This window comes from Capra hircus, chromosome 26 (assembly GCF_001704415.2).
Source record: "Capra hircus breed San Clemente chromosome 26, ASM170441v1, whole genome shotgun sequence".
Taxonomy (NCBI): Eukaryota; Metazoa; Chordata; class Mammalia; order Artiodactyla; family Bovidae; genus Capra; species Capra hircus.
This window is the reverse complement of record NC_030833.1, coordinates 6065910-6089728: the sequence shown is the minus strand read 5'-3', so window position 1 is coordinate 6089728 and position 23819 is coordinate 6065910. Positions and strand designations below refer to the sequence as shown.

Below are 23819 nucleotides of genomic sequence, written 5' to 3'. Positions count from 1 at the left end.
TCTGCTCGGGGAGCCAAACTAGGGCTCCACAGGACAAAGCCACAGACTGGTCCCCAGGAGACGATGACAAGCCCCTCCACCTGTGGGGGACGCTGCTGTTGCTGTTCAGTTGCTGAGTCGTGTCCAACTCTGTGACCTCATGGCCTGAAGGACATCAGGCTCCCCTGCCCTTCACTCTCTCCCGGAGTTGGCTCAAATTCATGTCCATTGAGTTGGTGATGCCATCCAACCGTTTCATCCTCTGCCGCCCTCTTCCCCCTTTGCCTTCAATCTTGCTCAGCGTCAGGGTCTTTTCCAATGAGTCGGCCCTTTGCATCCAGTCAAAGCATCAGAGCTGTACCACCTACTAAGCGCTAAACCGCCCGCCACCTGTGGGTACTGTGCTGGTGCTTCCCACGTGCTTTCAGCCCGTCCTGCCCCCGATGCGTTCTGCAGGGCAGGGCAAGGACTGGTTCTGGAACACTGATCCCCATGTTACAGCCTGCCCTTGAACGGAACCAGCCTGCACTCCTGGGACCCGGGTAGCTGCGCAAAGACAAAGGGGAAGCCCCGCCCTAGAGCCCCAGGTCACTCTAGGGGCAGGGGGCAGGCAAAGCTCCGACTGGGGAAGGAGACACCCGCTGGTTAAAGGGCTGGCATCTCAGGGGTTGAGAGCTAGGCCGGCCTCCCAGCCTCCTCCCAACTTCCCTGAGGCTCCTCTCCTCTCGGTGACTTGGCAGCTACCACGTCCCGCCAATTCATCACCCAAGCACCTCTGCATCTGCCACCCTTCTGCGTTCACTGCCCGGCCCCAGCCCGCCTCCATTACGTCCTGCCTGGAGCTACACAGCCTCAGCTTTGATCACAGAATGAGGAGAACACTGGAAGCAGCATATACATGCCTGGTGGCCCCTTCGGACTCCTCTCTGGCGCATCCCTCTCTCCCTTTGCTCCCCACCCCCATCTACAGTCCAGCCACAGCTGACCTGAACACCCGGCCACCCCTCCCTGTGCAGCTTCCACATCCTCCCCCAGCACGCCCCGCCCTCCCCACCCTGGACCACGACCCAGCTGCAAGGTCTCTTCTCAGTACCAGGTCTCCTCCATCAGGACCATATCTCATGGTGGGAACAAGGCCAGCCTGTGGGTTGCCATGGCAACCCCCTTCCATGGCACTTAGCAAATCCCAAGATCACTGCCTTTTTCACCTGGGTGCGTAACCCCAGAGGTGAGGAGGTCCACAGGACCAGAGACTGTGCCCAGCACACAGTGAGTCCTCAAGAAAAGTTTGCTGAGAGATGAAAGAAGATGCTCCTTGTGCCACTGCTAGAGTCAAGCCCAGGGGGCTCAGGAGGCTCCCAGACAAGGCGAGAAAGAGGCCACATATTTGTGAGCTTTGGGAACACAAGCCATAGATGATAAGTGAGTCAAAACAGACTGGGGTTGCTGGCAGGACCTTTATAATGCTACTTCCTGGCCTTTCTCGGGTCCCAGATGGTCGTGAAAATCCCCCATCTCCACACGGGAACCTAGTGAATGCTCACATACGTGTGCATGTACACACGTGTACTGCCCCTGTCCCTTAGAGACTGCCCAGGATTCACTGGCCAACAGGAAGCAGAGCTGGCCCACCGGCCCTCGCCACAACTGCCCTCGACGTCCGGCGCACGCTTTGCCCCCAGCCCGTGCTCAAGGGGGCGTCTGTCAGCTACTGGGGGCCCCACCTGAACCACTCAGGCCTGCACCAGGAGGGCCCTGATCAGAGGCAGCTAACCCAGCTCGGAAAACAATCCAAGTCTTCCTTCTATCAGACGCCTTGACACTGTAGCGGGAGCTCGTTCACGCATATGATTTATTAACTAATTTAGCATGTAAGAAAAGCATCTGCATCTCGCTTTTATCATCTTGCCAGCAGACAGGCTGAAGACGAGATGCGGCCTACAGACGTGCTTAATGGGGCCTTAAGCACTCCTGCGCTTGTCCAGAGCTCACACGAGGCTCTGGTTTCAGAACTTGTCTGAGTGGGCCGGCCTAACACAAACAAACACGAGGGTAAACCTCTCATCAGCCATAAATACCGCGGGGATCAGAAGAGCGGCTGTAAAATCGTGTGCCGGAGCCCTCCCAGAGCACTCTAGTCATCAGGACTGTCTCGGAACTGGGGAAATAAAAAGGTGCCTCGGTTATTTAAAACTATTGGCTGGGTCTCATCATCTTTTATTATTATACATGATTTTAAGATTTTTCAGTCAAAGGAATGTGAACACGTGAGGGTGATATCTGTTTTGGGGCAAAACATCACCCTTGGAGGAGAGTAGATAAAACTGTCTCCCCCACCAAAGGTATGTTTCCTCCCCTGTCCCTGCGACTCGATTTAGAAATCGGATCTGTGCAGGTGTGTGCAAGTTAAAATGAGGTCAGGCTGGGTGGAGGTGGACCCTGATCTGATGACCGGGGTCCTTGTGAGAGGAGGGAATTTGGACACAGACACAAGGGGGGTGGAGGCAGGGAACAGAATGACGCAACTGTAAACCAAGAAATGCCAGAAGTTGCCAGAAGCTCCCAGAGCTGGAAGAGAGGCAGAGCACGATCCTCTCTGCGCCTCCAGGAGAAATCACTCCAGGGGACACCTGGATTTTGGACTTCTGGCTTCGAGACTGTGAGAGAATCAATTTCTGTTCCTTGAGCCACCCGGCCTCGGGCCATTTCTTACAGCAGCCCTAGGAAATGAATACAAGGGACAAGGCAGCCTCCCTCTGACATTTGAGATGGTAACATTCCAGGCCATTGGGGCCCTCAGTATGGCACGGCTGGAGGGCAGCTGGCCCAGGGGACAAGAATGAACGGTCTCATGCCTAAGGAGTTCCCAAACATTCATGAGTCTCTATTTTTTCCTAGACAAAGTGATGGGAGCTGACTGAGAAGGAAGCCTGTTAGACTCCATTTTTTTGTGTATACACATTTTGAGCTCTAATGTGACACTTCCATGTTTGTTGAGAACACATTCACTTATCTAACAGCATCTTCAAAACTGTTGAGGCCAAGCAGCCCTCAACACCTCAGGCACCATGGGCATCCTGGCAGCCCTCCCCAGGACAAGCCTGGACCCTGAAGGCCCTGGGGGGAGACCCCCAGCTGTGGCTGACACTTGGTCCCTCTTGCCAACTTGATACATCTACACCAGAACCCAGATTGCTCTCTGTTGAGCTGGAAACTAAGGAGCCTCCAGAGAACACACCCGCATAGCCAATATCTGCCAATCAGCTTCAAATGCTGATGTGAGACACATTTCCAGGCAGGGAAAGTCTTTGCACATATATTTTGCTGATTTCCTTTCCTTAGCATCCTGGGAAGGGTCACCAGGGCCGAGCAGCAGGTGTCCCACCAGATCCTTCACCACAGGAAGGATGCGTTCAAGTTTGCCCTTGCTGAGGTCTTGGATGACTCCCTAAGAAGAGCTCTGGATTGGGGTGGGGGGGTGGGTGGCGGGGGACTCAGCCTGCCTGTGTTTAACAGCAATCCTATTCCAATGCCTGCTGTCCCCCAGCCACTCTGTAAGATCCTGGTAATATTGGCTAAGCTGCATTTTACTGACTACAGTTATTTCCCCAGAGGACTTTTATTCAGAATCAGACCAATGATTTTACCTCCTGGGGCCCAGAACATTTTGCTAGGAAGATCTTGTTCCTCTATCCAAAGAAATAAAACAGAGGTTTCCCCAGGCCTCCAGATTTTTAAGATTTGGGTTGGCAGGCCATCAGAATATGCTCCCTTGTCTCCATTCTTGCCCTTGTCTCTTCTTGTTATTCTTTGTGGTTTAATAGTCTGTTTATAAGCTCCACGAACAAAAGGACGGAGGCCAGCCTTGCTCACCAAACTCTCCCCGGCTCCCTGCGTGGGATCTGGCCCAGAGAAGGTTCACGATAACGCCTTCTCCAGGGAATTCAGGAGCACCACCCTCACAGGGTCCATGGGACACCAGCCTCCCACGGCTCCCAAAGCTGTCCAGCCCGACGCTGAGCTCGCAGCAGGAAAGGGGTTTTGAGATGACGAATGTTGATGCAGACAAACTGGAGTCAGCCCTCTCACCCTGAGACTGGTTTTGCAATCTATCAAGGGCAAAGTGGAGCTCTTGGAGTATCTGTTATGGAGCCAAGAATTTGAACCGGCTACCCTGGTTGCCACACTGCTTCTTTCCCAGCTGAAATGGGGAATGTGTATCCCCAGCTATTTCTGCTGAATTCAGGGTCTGCGGATTACCTCTCAAGACAGGCAGGTTCCCAGGGAGGGCTGTGTGACCCTGAGGTTTGGGCACTTGGGTGAACAGCAGTCCTGCCCATGTCGGGGCACCGCTGGGACCATCGGATCGGACGAGGGTCCCAGCCCTGGGGTCCCACGTCTCACCGGCCCTCCCGAGCCAGCTGCAGCTTACCGCTGAGAGGGTGGGGGATGGTGACCTGCTTCTTGTGGGCGCGGACAGGAAGGAGACTCTGCTTTGGAGCCAGGCTCTCCTTCCGCTGGGCTTTTCTCTGCTGGACCATGTGCTCCAGCTTCTTCAGACGTTCTTGCGAGCGAGAAATGAACTGAGGCTTGCGGACTTCCAGGGCCTCCTAGAGGAGCCAAGAAAACATTTTACTAAGGCATGCCTGCTTATGTATTCATGTATTTATCTTTCATTTCTTGGTCACACTGCGAGATAGGCAGAATCTTTGTTCTCCGACCAAGAATCGAACCCACGCCCCCTGCATACGAACCACAGAGTCCTAACCACTGGGGAGCTCCCAAAACTTTTTAAGAGAAGTGACTCGGGAAAGCAATGCATCCATCTGATTTGGTCAAGAGGCTGATCAAAAGCACAGTGCAAGAGCACGCCCTAATTTTCTTCCAACCCCTTACGGACAGATGGCCACAGACTGTTGATGACGCAGGTCTCAGCACTAAGGACCCCGCTCTAGCATGACTGAGTTACCAGCATCAAAGGTACACCTCTGCCCATTTCTCCTTCCACCTGGCAATTCATTCATCTCCAACAGATGAAAATCTGGACAGCCCGAAATGCCATATTCCAGGGTGATATTGGTGGGAAAGGAATGCAAGCCTTAGGAGTCACCTGCTTGGGGGGCTGGCTGCCTTCTGAAAGCTCAGAACGAGATCATTCTCCCAGCAAGGCTCGTGTATCTTTTCAGGAGAAGCAGTAATCCTAGCGAACGGAACCAGCTTCTCCCCCCAGGAAGTCAGGGCTGGCGGGAGAGCTTTTCCTTTGCAAAACAGTTCTGCGGACTCTGTAGAGGTGGTCAGAATCCCCGTGCTTTCTCTTCAGCCTCATCTCTCTCTGCATCCCCGACTCCATGCGTGAACAAAGCTCCCCACACAGGTTTACTGAAGAAAAATAATCACCACTGATACGTCCTGCTCTGCGTTAGACACTGACCTCGATTTCTCTGAGTGCATCTGTCATCAAAGAATCCCTGTGTGATTCTGGAAGGCAGATGCATTTCTCCCAGGAGCCACGAGCTCCTGAATGGCACAGGCTGTGTCTCCTCCACTTTGTACCCTGCACAGCCAGAGCCCCAGCTCTGCACATGGCAGGGGCTCAGCACAGGCCCCCCCAGCGCTGCGGCCACAGCAGAAATACCCTCAGCCCCATTCCTCTCCCAGCCCTCGGGGCACTCAGTTTCCAGGCAGGGGGTGGTGTGGGCTCCATCTGCATCGTGGATGTGCCCCTAGATGTTGTGCCAGGAAAGGAGTCTCCTGGTTGCTTGGGCTGCAAGGTGCTAGCCCAGGTCCCAGGGCCTGGGGAGACAGCCCCTGGAACCGCCTGTGGGGCCCCGTGGGGCTGCTGCCCCAGCTGTCTGCCCCGAGGCTGGAGGCCCGGGCAGCTTCAGGGCCACTGGCGTCTCTCCTGATGGATCCACCCAGGGGGATGGGGTGGAGCCCACGACCCATCTGCAGGGCGGTTTACGATACCCGTGTCTCCCAGGAGGCATGGCTAGCCTTCTCCGGGTTGTTTGTCCTTCTAAATTTTATATCCGCATGTTTTTTGCACTTTAAAAAAATGTGTTCACGTTATTTCTACAATTGGGGAAAGACACAAAATGAAAGCTTCCATATCCTTGAACTCAAGCCCCCGTGACCTTGGGACTACCTTCCTCTTTCAAAGGCTTAACATGCTTATCTGAAGATGGGGTTGTCCCGCTTCATGGGGGTGACCCTCTCCTTGTCTGAGCCCCAGAAAGTTCTCGACACATGCTGACTCTCCTTGCTCCACTCATGGTCGCCACTGATGGCATGAGATCCCCAGCCTAGCCTGGGTAGATAGCACCATCTCCTTCCTCACATGGTGGGAGAGAGGCCCAGGGAGGTTAGGGGACCTGCCCAGAGTCACACAGCCACCAGGAAGTGGAGTCAGATGGAGTCAGATCTCCAGCAGCAGAAGTGAGGCTGTGTGCCCATGGGCTCCCCAGGAAGACTCCCCTCGGCGGGAATCGAGCCAGAATGTACCTTGCCTTACCTGCAAGGTCAGGGAGCTTTTGGGCCCTTGCTGGCTCTCAGAACAGTCTTCTGGCAGGACGTGGGTCTCTGGGTCCTCGGGGGGCGCTGGCTCTGGGGGTGCTGGCTTGGACTCGGGGTTGGCGGGGTGCTCACTCTCCTTGCATTCCTTTATTTTAACAACCAAGTCACAGCACGTGTAATCCCCTGGGAGAGAAGATTTAGAATTCCATTTAGAGGGCACCAGGCGCTTTTCTCCTGGCTTTTCAACACCATTAGACACAGAAGACAATTTGGAAAATGGAAATGCCAGTGGGTTATTAATGGGCCTCGTTAAGCCGACTAGATCACGCCCCATCACAGACCCCCAGGTGCCCTGGTCTCAGGGAGGCATGTCTGTGGACAGCCAGACTTGAGAGTGGCTATGCCACACAGGTATTCCCATGGCAAAAATGCTTTTGCAGCCAAGGCAAAGAAATGTCCTCTATTTTGCACTTCATATTAAGTGTGTCCTGTGCAATTAATACAGTTGGGTTGTTTGGGGACCGCGAATTAATTTATCTTATGTTGCTACACTAATGATGTAAGACAGAGGAATGGTGTTCAATTATTTATCCCGCCCCTTAATCTACTGGCGACCAGCACTGGCTTGACATTCATAATTGGGACTTTGTGTCTCAGCACTGGGTTTAGCCCCATCCAGGGGCCGTTCTGACACCCTTTGGTGGAAAAGGTCAGGGCTTGAGACGATGTCACAGCACTTGGGGCAGAGTCATCTTTGGGGTGCCGAGAGGGGGGATTCGTAGGGATTCACTGACCACTTACTGACCAGCTGCTCCGCGGGGAACACAGTGTCTGTCCCAGGTCACTCTTCCCATCTGAACTCCCCTCTCCCCTATCACACGCCCCCCCAGCCGCAGCCTCACCAGTCCTCTGTGGTCTGAAACCCAACCACGTTCTCCTTTCTCCTCACCCACCCACCCTCCCATCTCCACGAAACCCCTTTGATCCCACAACCCAGCAACTCCTACCGTCAGGCTGAGCCTAGAGTTTTCAGGAAGCTGGGCCCCCCTCCCCAGGCATACCCCGTCCTGCCTCCTCTGTGTGCCCGCCGTGGAACACGCTGCATACATCAGCAGCGTCAGTGGGGCCATCACAGGATGCTCCAACCCCACAAGCCTGGGACCTTCTGGAGGGCTGGACCACAACATATTCACCCTGAGCCTTGCCAGACTGCCAGCCTGGGTGCGCTGGAGCTGCTGGTTCTGCTGGGTGGGGAGAGGTGGTCATTTCAAGGCTCATGTGACCACAGGATGCAACTCCACGGTCCCACGGGTCCCTTAACTGACCCCCCAGTATAACCTCCGCCATCACACCCAGATCTTCCCTGGTCTGGACCAGCCGTCCTATATTCTCCCAAGGTCCACTAACGCCCCTGCTACCAACAAGTTCTACAAGCACACCGGACGCCTCACCGCTCGTTCACGACGGACGTTGCCCATCAGGTACCGATTTCAATTCTTCGCCAACAACATGCTACTTATAAGTTCACGACTCATTCTTGTTCTTCTAAGCATTCGCTCCTATTCTTTCTAGATCTTTCCCTATTGCTCCCCAGTCCTGCTTCAGGACTGATTCTTAGCTGAGATATTTGTCCCTAGCCCTCCAGCCAGAGTTAATTCCACGTTCTACCACACTGCTTCCATACCGGGTGAACCTTTATTCTAGCTCACCCCATACTCAGGGAAGCCAGAGGTCCTCCCACGTCTCCCACCGCCAGATCCAGGGCCCCAAGGGCAGTGCCAGCAGGCCCACCTTCTCAATGCTCACAGCACAGCCCTGTCCATGGCCTCCCTAGCCTCTGCTTGGGTGGCCAGGCCTCCACAGTGCCGTGCTCTATACTAGGCCTGGCTGCTATCAGCACCATCTCCCCGTCCCCCACTTGGACCTCTCCCATCCATCCTCCGCACAGTCCAGGAGACACCTGCCTTCAGAGGACATCTAGTTAGGTCTCCTCCAAGGACTTGGCTCAGCATCCCGTCCAGACTCCTAGTGGGTTTATAAGGACCCTCCAGGCTGACCCGTTAGGGTCCTTGGGTTCCTGTGGGCCTCCTCCCCACCTCTGCACTGTGGTCCCCTGGACCCCACATCAGCCCTGCTCTTTCCATCCACTCTGCTTTCTTGGGTGTCTTTCCCTCCACCCTTGGGGTCTGATTTTTCTTCCTCAAAAGCACTTCCTTGAGGAAGATGTCTCTGACCAGCCCCAGCGTGTATCACCTGGGGCATCCTCAGCTTCCTGACAGGTCACCCCAGGCACGGTTATGACCACAGTGACTCTGGCACAGGACAGCAAGCACGTGGAGGGCAGGAAGCCTTGAGCACAGTGCCTGACACACAGTAGGTGTTTAATAAGTGCTTCTCTAATGGTATGTAGTGGGCATTCAATACATGTTTCTTTCATTTATTAGTGAATAACAAGCTAGAGATTCACTTGTGTTCCCAGAAAAATTACTTTCATCAATTACCATAAATACTTTAACTTTTCCAATCCAAAGCTTTAGAATCTATTAGTTTTCTTTCTGTCCTTAGCTATAGCTCTTTGGGGACATTTTTATAGAGTGATTGGAAATCTAAATTTTCCTCTGATATAACTGGGCACCAGATATCTTTTTTACTATTTTATTCCTAAATGTTTTTTAATATATCAATAGTTTCTGCAATATTAGTTGAGGTCAGCCTCTTGGCCTTTAGAGAAAGGATGGTCTAGTTTGAATTCAGCCTCTAGAGAGGCTGAGACAGGGACCTATCTAAAGGCACTGTGAGGTCAGGGCCCTCACGCCTGTTGAGTGCCTGGTACACGCAGTACAAGCACCCCTTGGCCATTAGCCCAGCTGGTCAGCTCCCGAGGACCATGGGCAGCCTGGTGGAGCCTTTGGGGCAGCCACACCAGCATCTCAAAGTTTCTCTGACTCAGCCCGAGAGCCGCACATGGAAGTGGCCTTCTTCCCAACCCCAGGTGACGCTGGCCTTGTGTGCAGCAGGGCTGGGAATTCCTGACCTGGGCAACGCTGCCTTCTCCCTGCCTGTGAGTCAGAAGTGCCCACCATTTAGACCTGCTGGGCTTGCTTCCCTCGTGGCGCACACGGATGGATAAAGGCAGCATCACAAGGGAAGCTGGGGTGAACCAGGGCCCAACAAGACCCTGCACAGTGTTCCCCGTGAAGATCAAGGAAGAACCATCTCATCCCTGCCTCCCTCGCTCCTTACCTTCCGGGGCCTCTCTTTCTATCTGAACACCGTGTTCTTCCTGCGGAGATGCACACAGATCTTGGAAGGGGCAAAGGAACCCTGGTAAAGGGACCTTGGGTTTTGGGAGGCGCTGCTGCTGACTCTCTGTGGGTTCAGAGAGGTCACTAGACTGAGAGCTGTTGCTTGGAGAGCTAGAACCATCTGGAAGGGGGTCTCTAACCAGCTTCCATTCCACTGGGGGAGCAGATACAGTCTCACGTGCTCCTTCTTGTTGCTTCTCGCTGCTTCCAGAAAATACGTTTGGTTCTACTAAAAATAAAATGAGAGTTGTGCTCAAAACATCTGATGAGCCCACATCTGAAGAGCTGCCTTCTGCACTCCAGGCTCTCCCAGAGACAAGCAGATGGAGTGCAGCGCTGCCTGGGGTGAGCGGGGCAGGCGGTGGGGGGCCGCGGATACGGGAGCCACTGATGCCCTGGGCCATATGCTGCCCCAGCAACGACAGCACACGTGGTCACCAGTCCTGGCCAGACGTCTGCGGGTTCCCTCAGAAGCCTTCCACATACACTGCTATCACGTATAAAGCTCTCAAGCGACCATGCTCCCTGGTATACTTAGGAGCCCGGAAACCCTTCTGGACAGTAAATAATTGAGCAGGCAGTTTAGCACACTGACTCTGGGGCCAGATACCTGGGTTCAGTTCCCAGCTCACCTATAAAATTGAGGTTGACACTATAACAAGGTAAGAATATTAGATATCATGTGTCTAATTTTATTATCATATTCATTTTTATTAATTCACCTACTTAAATAATAAGCAATATATTTATATAATCATAATTGATATAGTAAATAACATATATATTATTTATATAAAGACTAAGTGTTAAAATCTAGGCAATACTATAATAAAATAATGATCCAGGTAAGGTGTTTTGTGCAGTAGCTGATACTACTAAGCATGTAATAAATGTTTGTTATCATTATTATTCCATAAACAGTGATGCTACGTATGTCCTATGGCAAGTGTGGAGGCAGGAGGTAACTCATCAGGCGCTTGTGCTCATGTCTAACGCAGCAGTGGGTCTAACACATGTACAGTGTGTTGCTCGTTGCCACAATGTCATATCAAAGGTCTGCAAACCACCTTATATTTATCAGTAGGGGCCTGTTAAGTAAGTTACAGCACTTTGTACTTTGCAGTGGTGAAAAAGAACGAGGTGCTTGTTCTTGTGTAGTCATGGAATCGTCTATAAATGCATTATCAAGTGGGCAAAGAGTGGACAGTGTGTCAGACCTGCCTCCTGAGTCCATGTTTATTTGCTCAGAATATCTCTGGAAGGACCCAGAAGACCCTAGGGACCAAGAGAGGGCAACACGGGATCGGGAACTGGGGGTGGGAGAGAGACTTTCTCTTTTCCTCTTTGCTGATTTTGTACTCTTTTTATTTTCTTTCTTCTTCTTCTTTTAGAATACTCTATACTTGTTTTTTTTTTAATTTGGCCGCACCACATAGTATGTGGAATCCTAGTTCCCTGACCTGGGACTGAACCTGCTCCCCTGCAGCGGAAGCACAGTCTTAACCACTGGATGTCCAGGGAAGTCTCTACTCTATAAATGTTTTAAAGTTATTCACTTTAAATACGGCAGTGACTCCTCACCAGGTGTCATCTCTTCCCAGGGCTGAGGCCCCAAAGTGGAGACAGGCATGCAGGCCTCTGGCATCCAGGGGCAGATGAAAAGGTCCTGGGAACCACTGGCATAGTCAAGATTCTTGGAAGACTCGGGCCGTATTTTCTGAGATGTTTTAGACACAAAAAGGAAATGAGTCCATACTACCAGGCTCTGATTAGAACAGTGACGTCTCTTAAAATGCCAGGTGTCTGCAATCCACTCCAGCCCCATCTTCTCTGAGTCTGGGCACCGTAGCCAGTGAGGACAGGTGGATGGTGGTGAGGCTGGCGGGGCAGGGGCAGACAGAAATCAGGGGTCCCCCCAGTGGGCCTCCTGGCTGTGGGACCAAGGCAGGAGAGCCATCAGGGGGTGGAGCCAGTACGCCTGCTTCCACAAACAAGGGAAGAGCCCCTGGGTCCTCCTGCCTGGAACGTGAGTGCCCCCTCAAACGGTGGTCATTGCTGACCCTGTCATCTGGAGAACAATATGCAGCCGTGAAATTAACAGATGCTTGCTCCTTGGAAGGAAAGCTATGGCAAACCTAGATAAGGTATTAAAAAGCAGAGATATCACTTTGCCAACAAAGGTCCGTATAGTCAAAGCTATGGTTTTTCCAGTAGTCATGTGAGAGTTGGACCATAAAGAAGGCTGAGCGCCAAAGAATTGATGCTTTTGAATTGAGATGCTGGAGAAGACTCTTGAGAGTCTTTTGGACTGCAAGGAGATCAAACCAGCGAATCCTAAAGGAAATCAACCCTAAATATTCATCGGAAGGACTGATGCTGAAGCTGAAGCTCCAATAATTTGGCCACCTGTTATGAAGAACCGACTCATTGGAAAAGACCCTGATGCTGGGAAAGACTGATGGTAAAAGGAGAAGGGGGCAGCAGAAGATGAGATGGTTAGACAGCATCACCGACTCAATGGACATGAATTTGAGCAAATTCTGGGGGATGGTGGAGGAGCCTGGCATGCTGTAGTCCATGGGGTCACAAAGAGTCGGACACGACTTAGTGACCGAACAACAAAAATGGCTCCTATGGCAAAGCTGGGCTTTGCTAATTTATAGAGAAATCTTTACAACTGAGTATTTCAAAAGCCGTCAGTTCTGTGTAAGTATAAAATATCATGGGCGTCCCTGGTGGCTCAGAGGGTAAGTGGGAAAGTAGGTCTTCCTTTCTCTGTGGATTCCTTTTATCAGTTCTTTTAAACAATCAAAAATCAAATTATCGGTGATGTGGTCCCAGGCTGCTAGTTCCATCCTGATATCGATTCTTTCAATTAATGGTTTATTTACAGACTAATTGAGGTCTAACTACCTATCCCACACCTACTTACTTACCTACCTATTAATTAATTTTCTAACTTTTTTATCTGATTTAATGTAAATCCTCATGTGATTATGTGCAAGTCAGATGTTCCAACTGTGACTTGAAAGAGCTAAAACAGATTCCTTGAAGTAGAACGCAGTTGGTAAACTGGGAAAAAGAAAAATGTGTAGTCAAAGAAAAACCTTCCTGACAACATATTGATCAGGCCTTTTTGTGGATTCTGAGAAGCACAACCATCAGCCGTGAAATGATCCCCCAGTGGGGCCCATGCCAGGAAACAAGGTCTTATTCTTCTCATACACTCTGCATGCAGACTGGACTTAAGAGTTCTCTATTCATGGCTCAAATTTAAAACTACATCACCCTCATGAAGACCTGTCACCTCTAAAGGCTCTGCCCTTCGTAGGAGAAGCTGAATCAAACAGCGGCTTCTGCCAGGCATTTCTGTTCCTTGGACTGGAACTCAAAGTGCGCTTCCTGAGCCCGAGGCCTGATGGGGCTGGGCCCTGCAGGTTTCCTTTCAACAGTAACAGCCCCCCCCCCCATTCCCTTCTCTAAAACACATTACCCTCAACTACCCAGCGAGCTCACCTACCCAGAGCCGGGCTGGGCTCTAGGGGGTAAACCAAAACCAACCAAAAAACCTGCCTAACAGCCATGGGTTCCTTCTATATTCGACTGGGGAAGCTTTGCAGAAACTGACACAAAAATCCCCTGGTCAATATAAAAACCGTGCCCAGCATTTTTTCATTTTGGCTGGCTAAAAATTAATTCTGTTTTTTTACTAACATTTTGCAGGTTATTACAGTCAACAGTGACACCTGCCACACCTGTGAAGTCTTCTTAGTAATGTGAGCTTTGTTTTCACTTTCTGTATGAGAATCAATCACTAAGGGTTTTTTTTTTTTTTTTCTGTCTTTTTGTTAAGGTCTAGTATTCACATCATCTGCATCGGAATTATATTCTCAAGAACTAGCATCTTCTGAGACACTAAGGTATATGTCACTCAGACATCAGAGAAAGTATCTGCATCAAACTCCCTGAAAAAATTCTTCTTCACTCACAATTTTGTGATGGGTCACTTTTGAAAATTCTATAGTAATAAACTTGTGTTTATAATATGCACAAGATTGGAACAAAGATCTAAGGGAACAAAATGTGAATGATAACAAAACCACAAGTTGTATAAGGAGCCCTAAATTGTAAGCTCTAACAGCTTTGCACAGTGATGTTAATTGCATCACTCTCTAAAAACATATTGGTAAGTCCCCAGTCAATAACGTTTGAGTAATAAAGATGTATTAATATGTCTCCAGTCAATAATGTGTTAAACTCTTATCTTTAGATCAGTTAAGTCCTCCTTGGGCCATTACACAGTGCTTACTGGCGTTCCTCTAAAGCTCTTTATTTGTTGTGAAATGTATTATTATTTATAATTAAAGATATCAGAGCACCCATGAACCCTCACAGATTAAGCAGAAACTTTCTTGGGCCTCAACGTTTCTACCTGAGCCTCTTCTGGATCATACTTGTCCAGACAGGACCACCTGCCTAGATTTCGAGCTGCCTGAGTCACCACTTTCATCTACAATGTTCCCACCTGCGCAGGTATCCACAGACGGTATATTTTCAATATGGAAAGTCTGAATAGAAAGCACAAAGCCAGCTGTTTTAAGGTAAATACGTTATTGCATCTATTAGGAAAAAGCTTTCAGGAGAAGAGAGTTCAGCAGACTTGCTGGGCCATCACTTCCCTGAGAGTTGATGGGATGTGACTTTGGGGAAGAAGAGCCTCTGCAAACAAGGGGCTGGCCACAGGCGGGGTGGCAGGCAGGGCCGGCAGACAGCAGGAAGCTCAGGGGAGTGGGCTGTGCCAGACTTTGTTCCTGACTCACCATGTCCACCTGCAGACCTCAGAGCTGGGTGCCAGCAGGGCACCTCTCTGTGCTGAAACAAGGGTCCCAAGCTGCCCCAGCTTTAGGGCAGGAGGGCAGTGGGGAGGACAGTGGGGACCTTGCCAACACAGCATCAAGAAGATACTTGAATCTGGGCCAGGCAAGGGTACCGCTGGGGCACGCACTCCTTAGTACAAAAAGCGGAAAAGCTGCCTGAGCCTCAAGATGCTTGGCCTCCGCCGGCCGGAAAGTGCCATAATGAACCAATTTGATAGAAGAAATTTCACTTCTTCTTTCCAAGTATTAAGGAGCCCTATCTTTCGTGTTCTCAGATGAGCCCCTGTTGAGCCATAGCTCCCTGGTTGGCACACAATTCTAATAACTACGGCCCTTTGGCTCACAGTAGGAAATGAGCCAGGGGAGGGTGGTTGCTAAGGGGTGGCAGGGCACATTGAGGTTGGGGGTGGGGGCAGACTAGCACAGCCACCAGGCTCCATCAGTGGGATCGCAAGGGACGAGCGAGAAAACCATAACATCACACATGGGCGCAGAGAGCATCGCTGTTGGAACCTTGACAGCCCAAGGCAGGGAAACGCATCTAGAGAACGCATTTTTTTTGTTGTTGTTTTTTTTTTTTTAATTTTTAATTTTTTTATTTTTACTTTATTTTACTTTACAATACTGTATTGGTTTTGCCATACATTGACATGAATCCACCATGGGTGTATACAAGCTCCCAATCCTGAATCCCCCTCCCACCTCCCACCCCATATCATCACTCTGGATCATCCCTGTGCACCAGCCCCAAGCATCCTGTATCCTGCATCGAACATAGACTGGCACTTCGTTTCTTACATGATAGTATACATGTTTCAATGCCATTCTCCCAAATCATCCCACCCTCTCCCTCTCCCTCTGAGTCCAAAAGTCCGTTCTATACATCTGTGTCTCTTTTGCTGTCTCGCATACAGGGTCATCATTACCATCTTTCTAAATCCCATATATATGTGTTAGTATACTGTATTGGTGTTTTTCTTTCTGGCTTACTTCCCTCTGTATAATCGGCTCCAGTTTCATCCATCTCATTAGAACTGATTCAAATGTATTCTTTTTAATGGTTGAGTAATACTCCATTGTATATATGTACCACAGCTTTCTTATCCATTCATCTGCTGATGGACATCTAGGTTGTTTCCATGTCCTGGCTATTATAAACAGTGCTGCGATGAATACTGGGGTACATGTGTCTCTTTGAATTCTGGTTTCCTCGGTGTGTATGCCCAGCAGTGGGATTGCTGGGTCATAAGGCAGCTCTATTTGCAATTTTTAAAGGAATCTTCACACTTTTTTCCATAATGGCTGTACTAGTTTGCATTCCCACCAACAGTGCAAGAGGGTTCCCTTTTCTCCACATCCTCTCCATCATTTATTGCTTGTAGACTTTTGGATTGCAGCCATTCTGACTGGTGTGAAATGATACCTCATTGTGGTCTTGATTTGCATTTCTCTGATAATGAGTGATGTTGAGCATCTTTTCATGTGTTTGTTAGCCATCCTATGTCTTCTTTGGAGAAATGCCTATTTAGTTCTTTGGCCCATTTTTTGATTGGGTCGTTTATTTTTCTGGAGTTGAGCTGCATATTGCAATATGCAAGTTACTTGTATATTTTTGAGATTAGTTGTTTGTCAGTTGCTTCATTTGCTATTGTTTTCTCCCATTCAGAAGACTGTCTTTTCACCTTGCTTATAGTTTCCTTTGTTGTGTAGAAGCTTTTAATTTCAATTAGATCCCATTTGTTTACTTTTGCTTTTATTTCCAGTATTCTGGGAGGTGGATCACAGAGGATCCTGCTGTGATTTATGTCTTAGAATAATCTATTTCCAGACAGATGAATCTGGTGTCAAAGCTGAAGCAGTTCTCTAGAAAGATATTCTGTAAGGTTTGCGCCTCAGTTCTGTGCACTTTCCTGCCTCTGAAACCAGACCGAAGCTGGCCAGTTAACCAAAGAGACATTTCTAAGCAAAACAGGCTTCCCTGAAGCCACGGCCACATTTTCTTCCACATTTTACTGTTTCGGGAGGTGATATTTTCTCCCCTCAAACGTTAGACCATCATAAAACAGACTCTCTTAGAAATACAGTAACAAGCTTATGTTGATATTTCTGGGTCATCAAAATAAATACCAGCTTCTAAAATCACCTACAGGGGGTCTTAGGCTCTCCTAAAAATCTGATGCTATCTGCCACTACCCTGAGTCACCCCAGACTGCCCTCTACCCATTACCGCTTTTTTAAAGCTCATGTGTCCACATTTTATCCTTAGTTGACCTGTCTGACCTTTCTGCCTCACCTGTGGGCCGACCTGCAGCAAACTCCATCCCTGAGTATCACAGGAAATCAAAGAAGTGAGCTGGGTAGGACTGTGCAGCCATCAAATGAAAGGCTACGCTGGATGGTTCCAGGTGGTGAATCGCAGACTCTTCTCACTTCGGGCAGGATTTTTCTGTCCCTCAGCCCAGGTGGGGTGACAATGAGGGTGAAGAGGTGAGAGGAAGAATCAGAAAGATGATTTCCTAATTTGATTCTTCCTTCTGTATATTTTGTCTGGGATTTGTCTTTAAAGTCACACCTCATCCACTTTGTTATCCAGAATATTGTGCTTAATTCTTCTCTTTGTCAGTTTTCAAAATAAGGAATTGTACCCTGGGCAATGAAAGGTCATTGTATCTTTCATTCAAAATAAGGAACCTGTCTGCCAGTGCAGGAGATGTATTAGATGCAGGTTTGATCTCTGGGTTGGGAAGATCCCCTGGAGAATGAAATGGCAACCCGCTCCAGTATTCATGCCTGGAGAACTCCATGGACAGAGGAAGCCAGTGGGCTACAGTCCCTGGGGTCGCATGGAGTCGGACTCGACTGATGCCACTTAGCACAGCACGTTCTAGCACAGGGACACAGGAGGCTGCTGCTCAGGTGATACTCAGGGATGGAGTTTGCTGTAGGTCGGCCCACAGGTGAGGCAGGAAGGTCAGACAGGTCAACTAAGGATAAAATGTGGACACATGAGCTTTAAAAAAGCGGTAATATGTGGAGGGCAGTCTGGGGTGACTCAGGGTAGTGGCAGATAGCATCAAACCATGCCATCTCAGCTCAAACCATGCCAATTTGTGGATGCAGAGATCACTAAAGAGGAAGAGGCAGTAACCCTGGGTGCTCAGAACAGACCCAATTTCTCCAGCAGGTATGGTTGGCTTGATATTTCCCCCATAGAACAAGACAGAAATCCCCAAACCATCTGCAATCACAGTACACAGAAGATGAAATAAAAGATCCTGTTCATGACCCACAGAGAAACAAGCAAGAGAGCCAGCAAAGAAAAAGCTTTTGCGATGGACAAAGCTGGCGGGTATGTTCTCTGTTTCCTAACCGACCAAGGCTTCACCTTCCGGCAGCGGTTGAAAAGCTGATTTCCTCGTGTGGAAAGGGGTGTCCATGTGGCACCCTGTCTCCCGCCCGATCCAGACTTCTGTTTAAAATCAGCTGGTAACTGGTAATTATTTCAGCACATTTCTGCTAAATTTCTACGCAGAGATGCTGCGACCCAGGCGGGGAGTCAGAGAGAGGGGAAAGGGGGTGGGGTGGGGGGAAGGAGCAAATGGAATAAACAGCTCCTGGCGGAGAGGAGAGGAGAGGAGAGGAGAGGAGAGGGTCAGGAGGGGAAGCTGTGCTCGGACCCGCAAGTCCCAAAGCCCAGCCACACGGCAGGAGCAGAGCTGGAGCCTCCGGGAAGAGGAAAGAAAAGAAATCAGGGGAACAGACAGCAACCTCAAGGTCAGACGGCAAGGATGGAGGGGTGTCCAAAGGCAGCTGGGCCAGTGGAAACGCCCGAGCGGGCCCTTTCTTTGTCAGGAAACAAGGCTTCCTGTCCATGCCAGCCCTTCCTAGACAGTAAACAGGTTTCTCCTACTGTACGCATAAACATTTCTCTCTAAAGGAGGAGACAAACTGGGGAGGGGTGACGACCAAGAAATAAAGCCGACTTGGGAAAAGCGATGGCAGCGGCTACAGCCCTCTGAAGGGAGCCTTCCCTTTTTGGGACCCAGAGCAGATGAGGGGAGGGTGCTGAGCAATGTTAAGATGTCAACGTGGTGTTAAGACAAAAATAGTCAAGCCCTGGGAGTGGAAGAACTCTGGATTCAGAGGGAAAGGGGGAAGAGGCACTATGGTTATTTTTATTGTTTTGGGGTCAAGTTTCAAGAAACCATGTGGGCTACAGCCTCGGTGAAAAACAGTATGGCAGTTTCTTAAAAAACTAAAAATAGAGTTACCATATGATCCTGCAGTCCCACTCCTGGGCATATATCCAGACAAAGCTATACTTCAAAAAGATACAGCCACCTCCTATATCCATAGCAGCTCTGTTTACAACAGCCAAGATATAGAAGCGACCTCAGTGTCCATTGACAGATAAATGGGTCACACACACACACAATGCCATACTACTCAATCATAAAAAAAGAATAATACCATTTGCAGCGACATGGATGGACCTATAGATTATCATAGTAAGTGAATCGGACAAAGACAAATAACATATGATACTGCTTACATGCGGAGTCTAAAAATAAGATACAAATGAGCTTCCTTACATAACAGAAAGCAACCTACTGACAATGAAAATAAATTTATGGTTACCAAAGGGGCAAGGGGGAGAGGTATAAATTAGGAGTGTGAGATTAACCAATATATGCTACTATATATACAATACATAACTCTTACAGCACTGGGAACGCTGCTCAATATTTTGCGAAAACCTACAAGGGAAAAGAATCTGAAAAAGAATTAGATATGCATTTCAACCACTGTGCCGTATACCCGAAAATAACATTATAAATTAATTATACTTCCATTTAAAAAAAGATGGCATGTGTGGAGTCTGCACGCAGCCCTCATATAAAGGGTCATGCATGCATTTACTGCGGAGAGCAATGTAGATTATTCTGTCCCAAAGACAGTGTCTAGAATGGTCACTGGGTCACTGGACAGAGCTGTTTTTCCAGTTATCATAATCCTCAAGTCTTAAGACTATTGAACAAAAATCTGAACACATACACATATTTGGAAGTCAAAAATATATACATACATACATATGCACACGTGAATACACACACACACACCTGCCAGATGTCTAATAAAAGGATTACCTGGGCTTTCTTGCAGGTGATAAGAGGGATATTCCACTCAATGATTAGCTCACACCTTTCAACCTGACACTGAGGAAGGAGTCCCAGACAATCGACAGTCCCATAATTCTTTATACCAAAGCATGAATTATATTCTCAAAGCACAGAAAAAGAGCATTTTAAGCTTTTATCAAAACTCGTGGCTAAAGTTTCCAGAGGCGACTATTTGAGGGGATGTTTTTTTTTTCAGTAAGGGATATTTCCTTTTAAAAAATTTTCTAAATTATAAAAGCCATAATCACTGTCAAATTTGAAACACTGAAAAGAATAGTCTTTTGGAGTCTGTGAGAGAAGGCGAGGGTGGGATGATTTGAGAGGGTAGCGTTGAAACGTGTATATTATCATATGCGAAGCAGATTGCCGGTCCAGGTTCGATGCATGAGACAGGGTGCTCGGGGCTGGTGCACTGGGATGACCCTGAGGGATGGGATGGGGAGGGAGGTGGGAGGGGGGTTCAGGATGGGGAATACATGTGTGCCCATGGCTGATTCATGTCGATGTTTGGCTAAAACCACTACAATATTGTAAAGTAATTAGCCTCCTATTAAATTAATTTTTTAAAAAAAGAAAAAGTAGAAATCATTGACAATCTGTCACTCACAGAAACCTTCACAGTGGTTTTCTCAGGGAGGTGTAGCACATTTCTAGTGAAATAACACACGACTGTTTCCCTGCCATCTCCATTTTGGACACAGCTTATAACTAGACAGGATCACCGTCTGCCACACCAGTGGTACGTAAGAGCAGGGGCTCACTAGCACCACCGTTTGGGAGGAGGCATTGCCATTGATGGCCACCTTTCCATTTTGCTTGATAATTCTGGCAGCTTTCACCTCTCCTCCTCCCCTTGCTTTGCTTGGGAGCTCTGAGCATTATCAAGCAAGTAACACTAGACACTAGAAACTGATGTAAAACTCAGACTGAACTTCGAGGTGTCAATGGAAGCAAGAGAGAAGAAGCTTGGTTAAGGCTCCTGCAGAGGAAACTGCCCGCTCAGAGCCAGCTGTCTTCCCAAAGTGTGTGTGTGCGTGGCATGTGTGGTACGTGTGGCGTGTGTGGGTGTGGTGTACATGTGGTATGTGTGGTGTGTGCATGTGTGGTGATGGGGAGGAGCTTCCAGGTCAGACTTTTACCCCACTACCTGCTCTTTCAAAGAAATTGCTTGACCTCCTTATCTTCAGCAAATATCCACAGACTACCTACTATGTACCAGGTACTGACGTAGATAGAGCACCTAGGAGGCAGCAGCAAAAACAGCAAAACTCCTGGCCTCATGTCAAGGACAGCTCACTCCAGCCCCTCCTACAACCAAGGGCCATCACTTCCACTCCACCTCCCTCCAAACCAATGACATCACCTCCACTCCAGCCCTTTCTACAACCAATGACATCACCTCCACTCCTACAACCAATGACCATCACGTCCACTCCTATAACCAATGACATCACCTCCACTCCTATAACCAATGACATCTCCTCCATTCCAGCCCTTCCTACAACCAATGACATCACCTCCACTCCTACAACCAATGACATCACCTCCACTCCTACAACCAATGACATCTCCTCCACTCCTATAAACAATGACATCTCCTCCATTCCAGCCCTTCCTACAACCAATGACCATCACGTCCACTCCTATAACCAATGACATCACCTCCACTCCTATAAACAATGACATCTCCTCCATTCCAGCCCTTCCTACAACCAATGACATCACCTCCACTCCTACAACCAATGACATCACCTCCACTACTACAACCAATGACATCACCTCCATTCCTACACTCAATGACATCACCTCCACTCCTATAACCAATGACATCACCTCCACTCCTATAAACAATGACATCTCCTCCATTCCAGCCCTTCCTACAACCAATGACATCACCTCCACTCCTACAACCAATGACATCACCTCCACTACAACAACCAATGACATCACCTCCACTCCTACACTCAATGACATCACCTCCACTCCAGTCCCCACTCCTACACCACATCCCATCCCTGAAATGTCTCCATACCCAAAGCTTCCTCTCCTCTGAACCAGTAAATTAAAACCTCCCACTCTCTGATGACATCCAACAACTCTTTCAATTCACAGAATGTTGCTCTCTCCACGTCTTAAACATTATCACTGATGACCTCAAGTTCCCACCATCTCTGGTAGACTCAGTTGGTTGCCTAATCAATATCCATTCTTATATTTTTTCTTACTTAGAGAATCTTCATTTTGTTCAAGGTGATCATAGGCCTAGTGAAAAACCGCATCTTGTTCTGGTAGGCTATTGCTCTGGCCAGTGAGAAATAAGCAGAAGTCCTTTGGAAGAACTTCTGGGAGGGTCTCAAGAGGGGATGTTCACTGGGTATTCACTATGGATGTAGACGTGATGGCTGGGAATCCTGGCAACTATTCCACAAGCATCGCAATGAGGGTCACACCTGAACGACTCTGGAGCAGAAAGACAGATACTTGAACTTCTGAGGACACTGTGGGCCTCCCATACCTGCCCCAGACTGCCCACTCCTGGATTTCTTTTACAACAAAAATAAACTCTTCCATTCTCAAGCCACTGCTTTTTGGATGTGTTGTTACTCAAAACTAAACACAAGTCATAATTGATTGGAGCCCACCTACCGAGGTAGGAGTCTGGACTGGTGCAGTTTGTGGTAGCATGCTTCAGGATCACAGAGAGACCTTGTTGAAATCCATTATCTGGGGCAGCCCAGCTCCAGTGTTTCCAGCTTAGTAGATACAAAGAGGAGCCCGGAAGTGTACATTTCTCCCAGGTAGTGGTACTGAGGCTTCTATTCCAGGAACCACACTTTGAGAACTACTAAGCGAGGTTAAAGTGCAATTAAAAAAAAAAGAACAAAAACAAGCACCTGGCTACTAAAACTGTGAGCTAGGAAGGCCAGCACTGACCACACCTGGAGCCTTATACAGAGGCGGAGCCTCAGCCCTCACCTCTGACCTACTGAGTCGGAATCGGCCTTGGAAGCCCCTTCCCAGGTGGCCGCAGCACAAGGTACAGGCCCAGAGCCAGCCCATGCGGCTTTCCTCATCAAAGAGCCCCCTGGAGGCACCACCTTGGCCTCTGCTACCGTGACCCCGGAGTTTAGGAGAAAAGGCGCAGAGACTGCACTGGCCCATCACGGCTCCCACTCCCAAGCCTTCCAATTGCTCAGCTGCAGTGACCACGGCAGGCTGTCAAAGTGGAGGGATGAACAGTCCTGCCATGTGCCTACAAGGAGAGCAAGAATGTGGAGCAGCAGTGGTAGAGACTCCCAGACCAGCCTCCTGGTTTCCCAGCCTCTCTTATTCCGTCAGCTGCTCTCAGACTAGGGACTGAGGACGTTCAAAAAGGAACAAGTACAAAGGGAGCAATAAACGAGGTGTTTGGGATGAACAGACACACTACTGAAAACCTACCGCATAACACGGGGAACTGTACTCAATATCTTATAAAAGGGCTTCCCCAGCGGCTCACTGGCTGAAGGATCCACCTGCAATGCAGAAGATATGGGAGACACAGGTTCGATCCCTGGATGGGGAAGATGCCCTAGAGGAGGGCATGGCAACCCACTCCAGTATTCTCGCCTGGAGAATCCCCGTGGGCTGATGAGCTCGGTGGGCTACAGTCCACAGGGTCACAAAGAGTCAGACATGACTGAAGGGACTTAGCGTGCATGCGTGCATACATACATAACTGAAAAGTGTATGCATACACACTACATATGCACACATACATAAAACTGAATCACTTTATTGGACACTTGAAACTCCCCACAACACTGAAAATTAATCACACTTCAATTTTAAAAAGGTACAAGTAAAAATGTAACCATAGAACAAGGACCCAAACCTTCTTATTAATAAAAACTAGGAGAAAATTATAAACAAAAAGTAATGAATACATATCTTAGAGATGAACAAATAACCAAAAAAAATCACAA

At 48.9% G+C, this 23819-nt stretch overlaps 1 protein-coding gene across 1 annotated transcript in view; it reads right to left on the bottom strand.

Moving 5' to 3' along the window:
• Window positions 1-23819, bottom strand: part of C26H10orf90 (chromosome 26 C10orf90 homolog) — a 243569-nt gene that overhangs the window by 17365 nt on the left and 202385 nt on the right. The window contains exons 5-6 of the mRNA XM_013975309.2: window positions 6491-6675; window positions 4412-4589 (exon numbers count right to left, since the gene is read on the bottom strand). Coding sequence (XP_013830763.2) covers window positions 4412-4589; window positions 6491-6675 — 363 coding nt within the window. The remainder of the gene's footprint in view (window positions 1-4411; window positions 4590-6490; window positions 6676-23819) is intronic.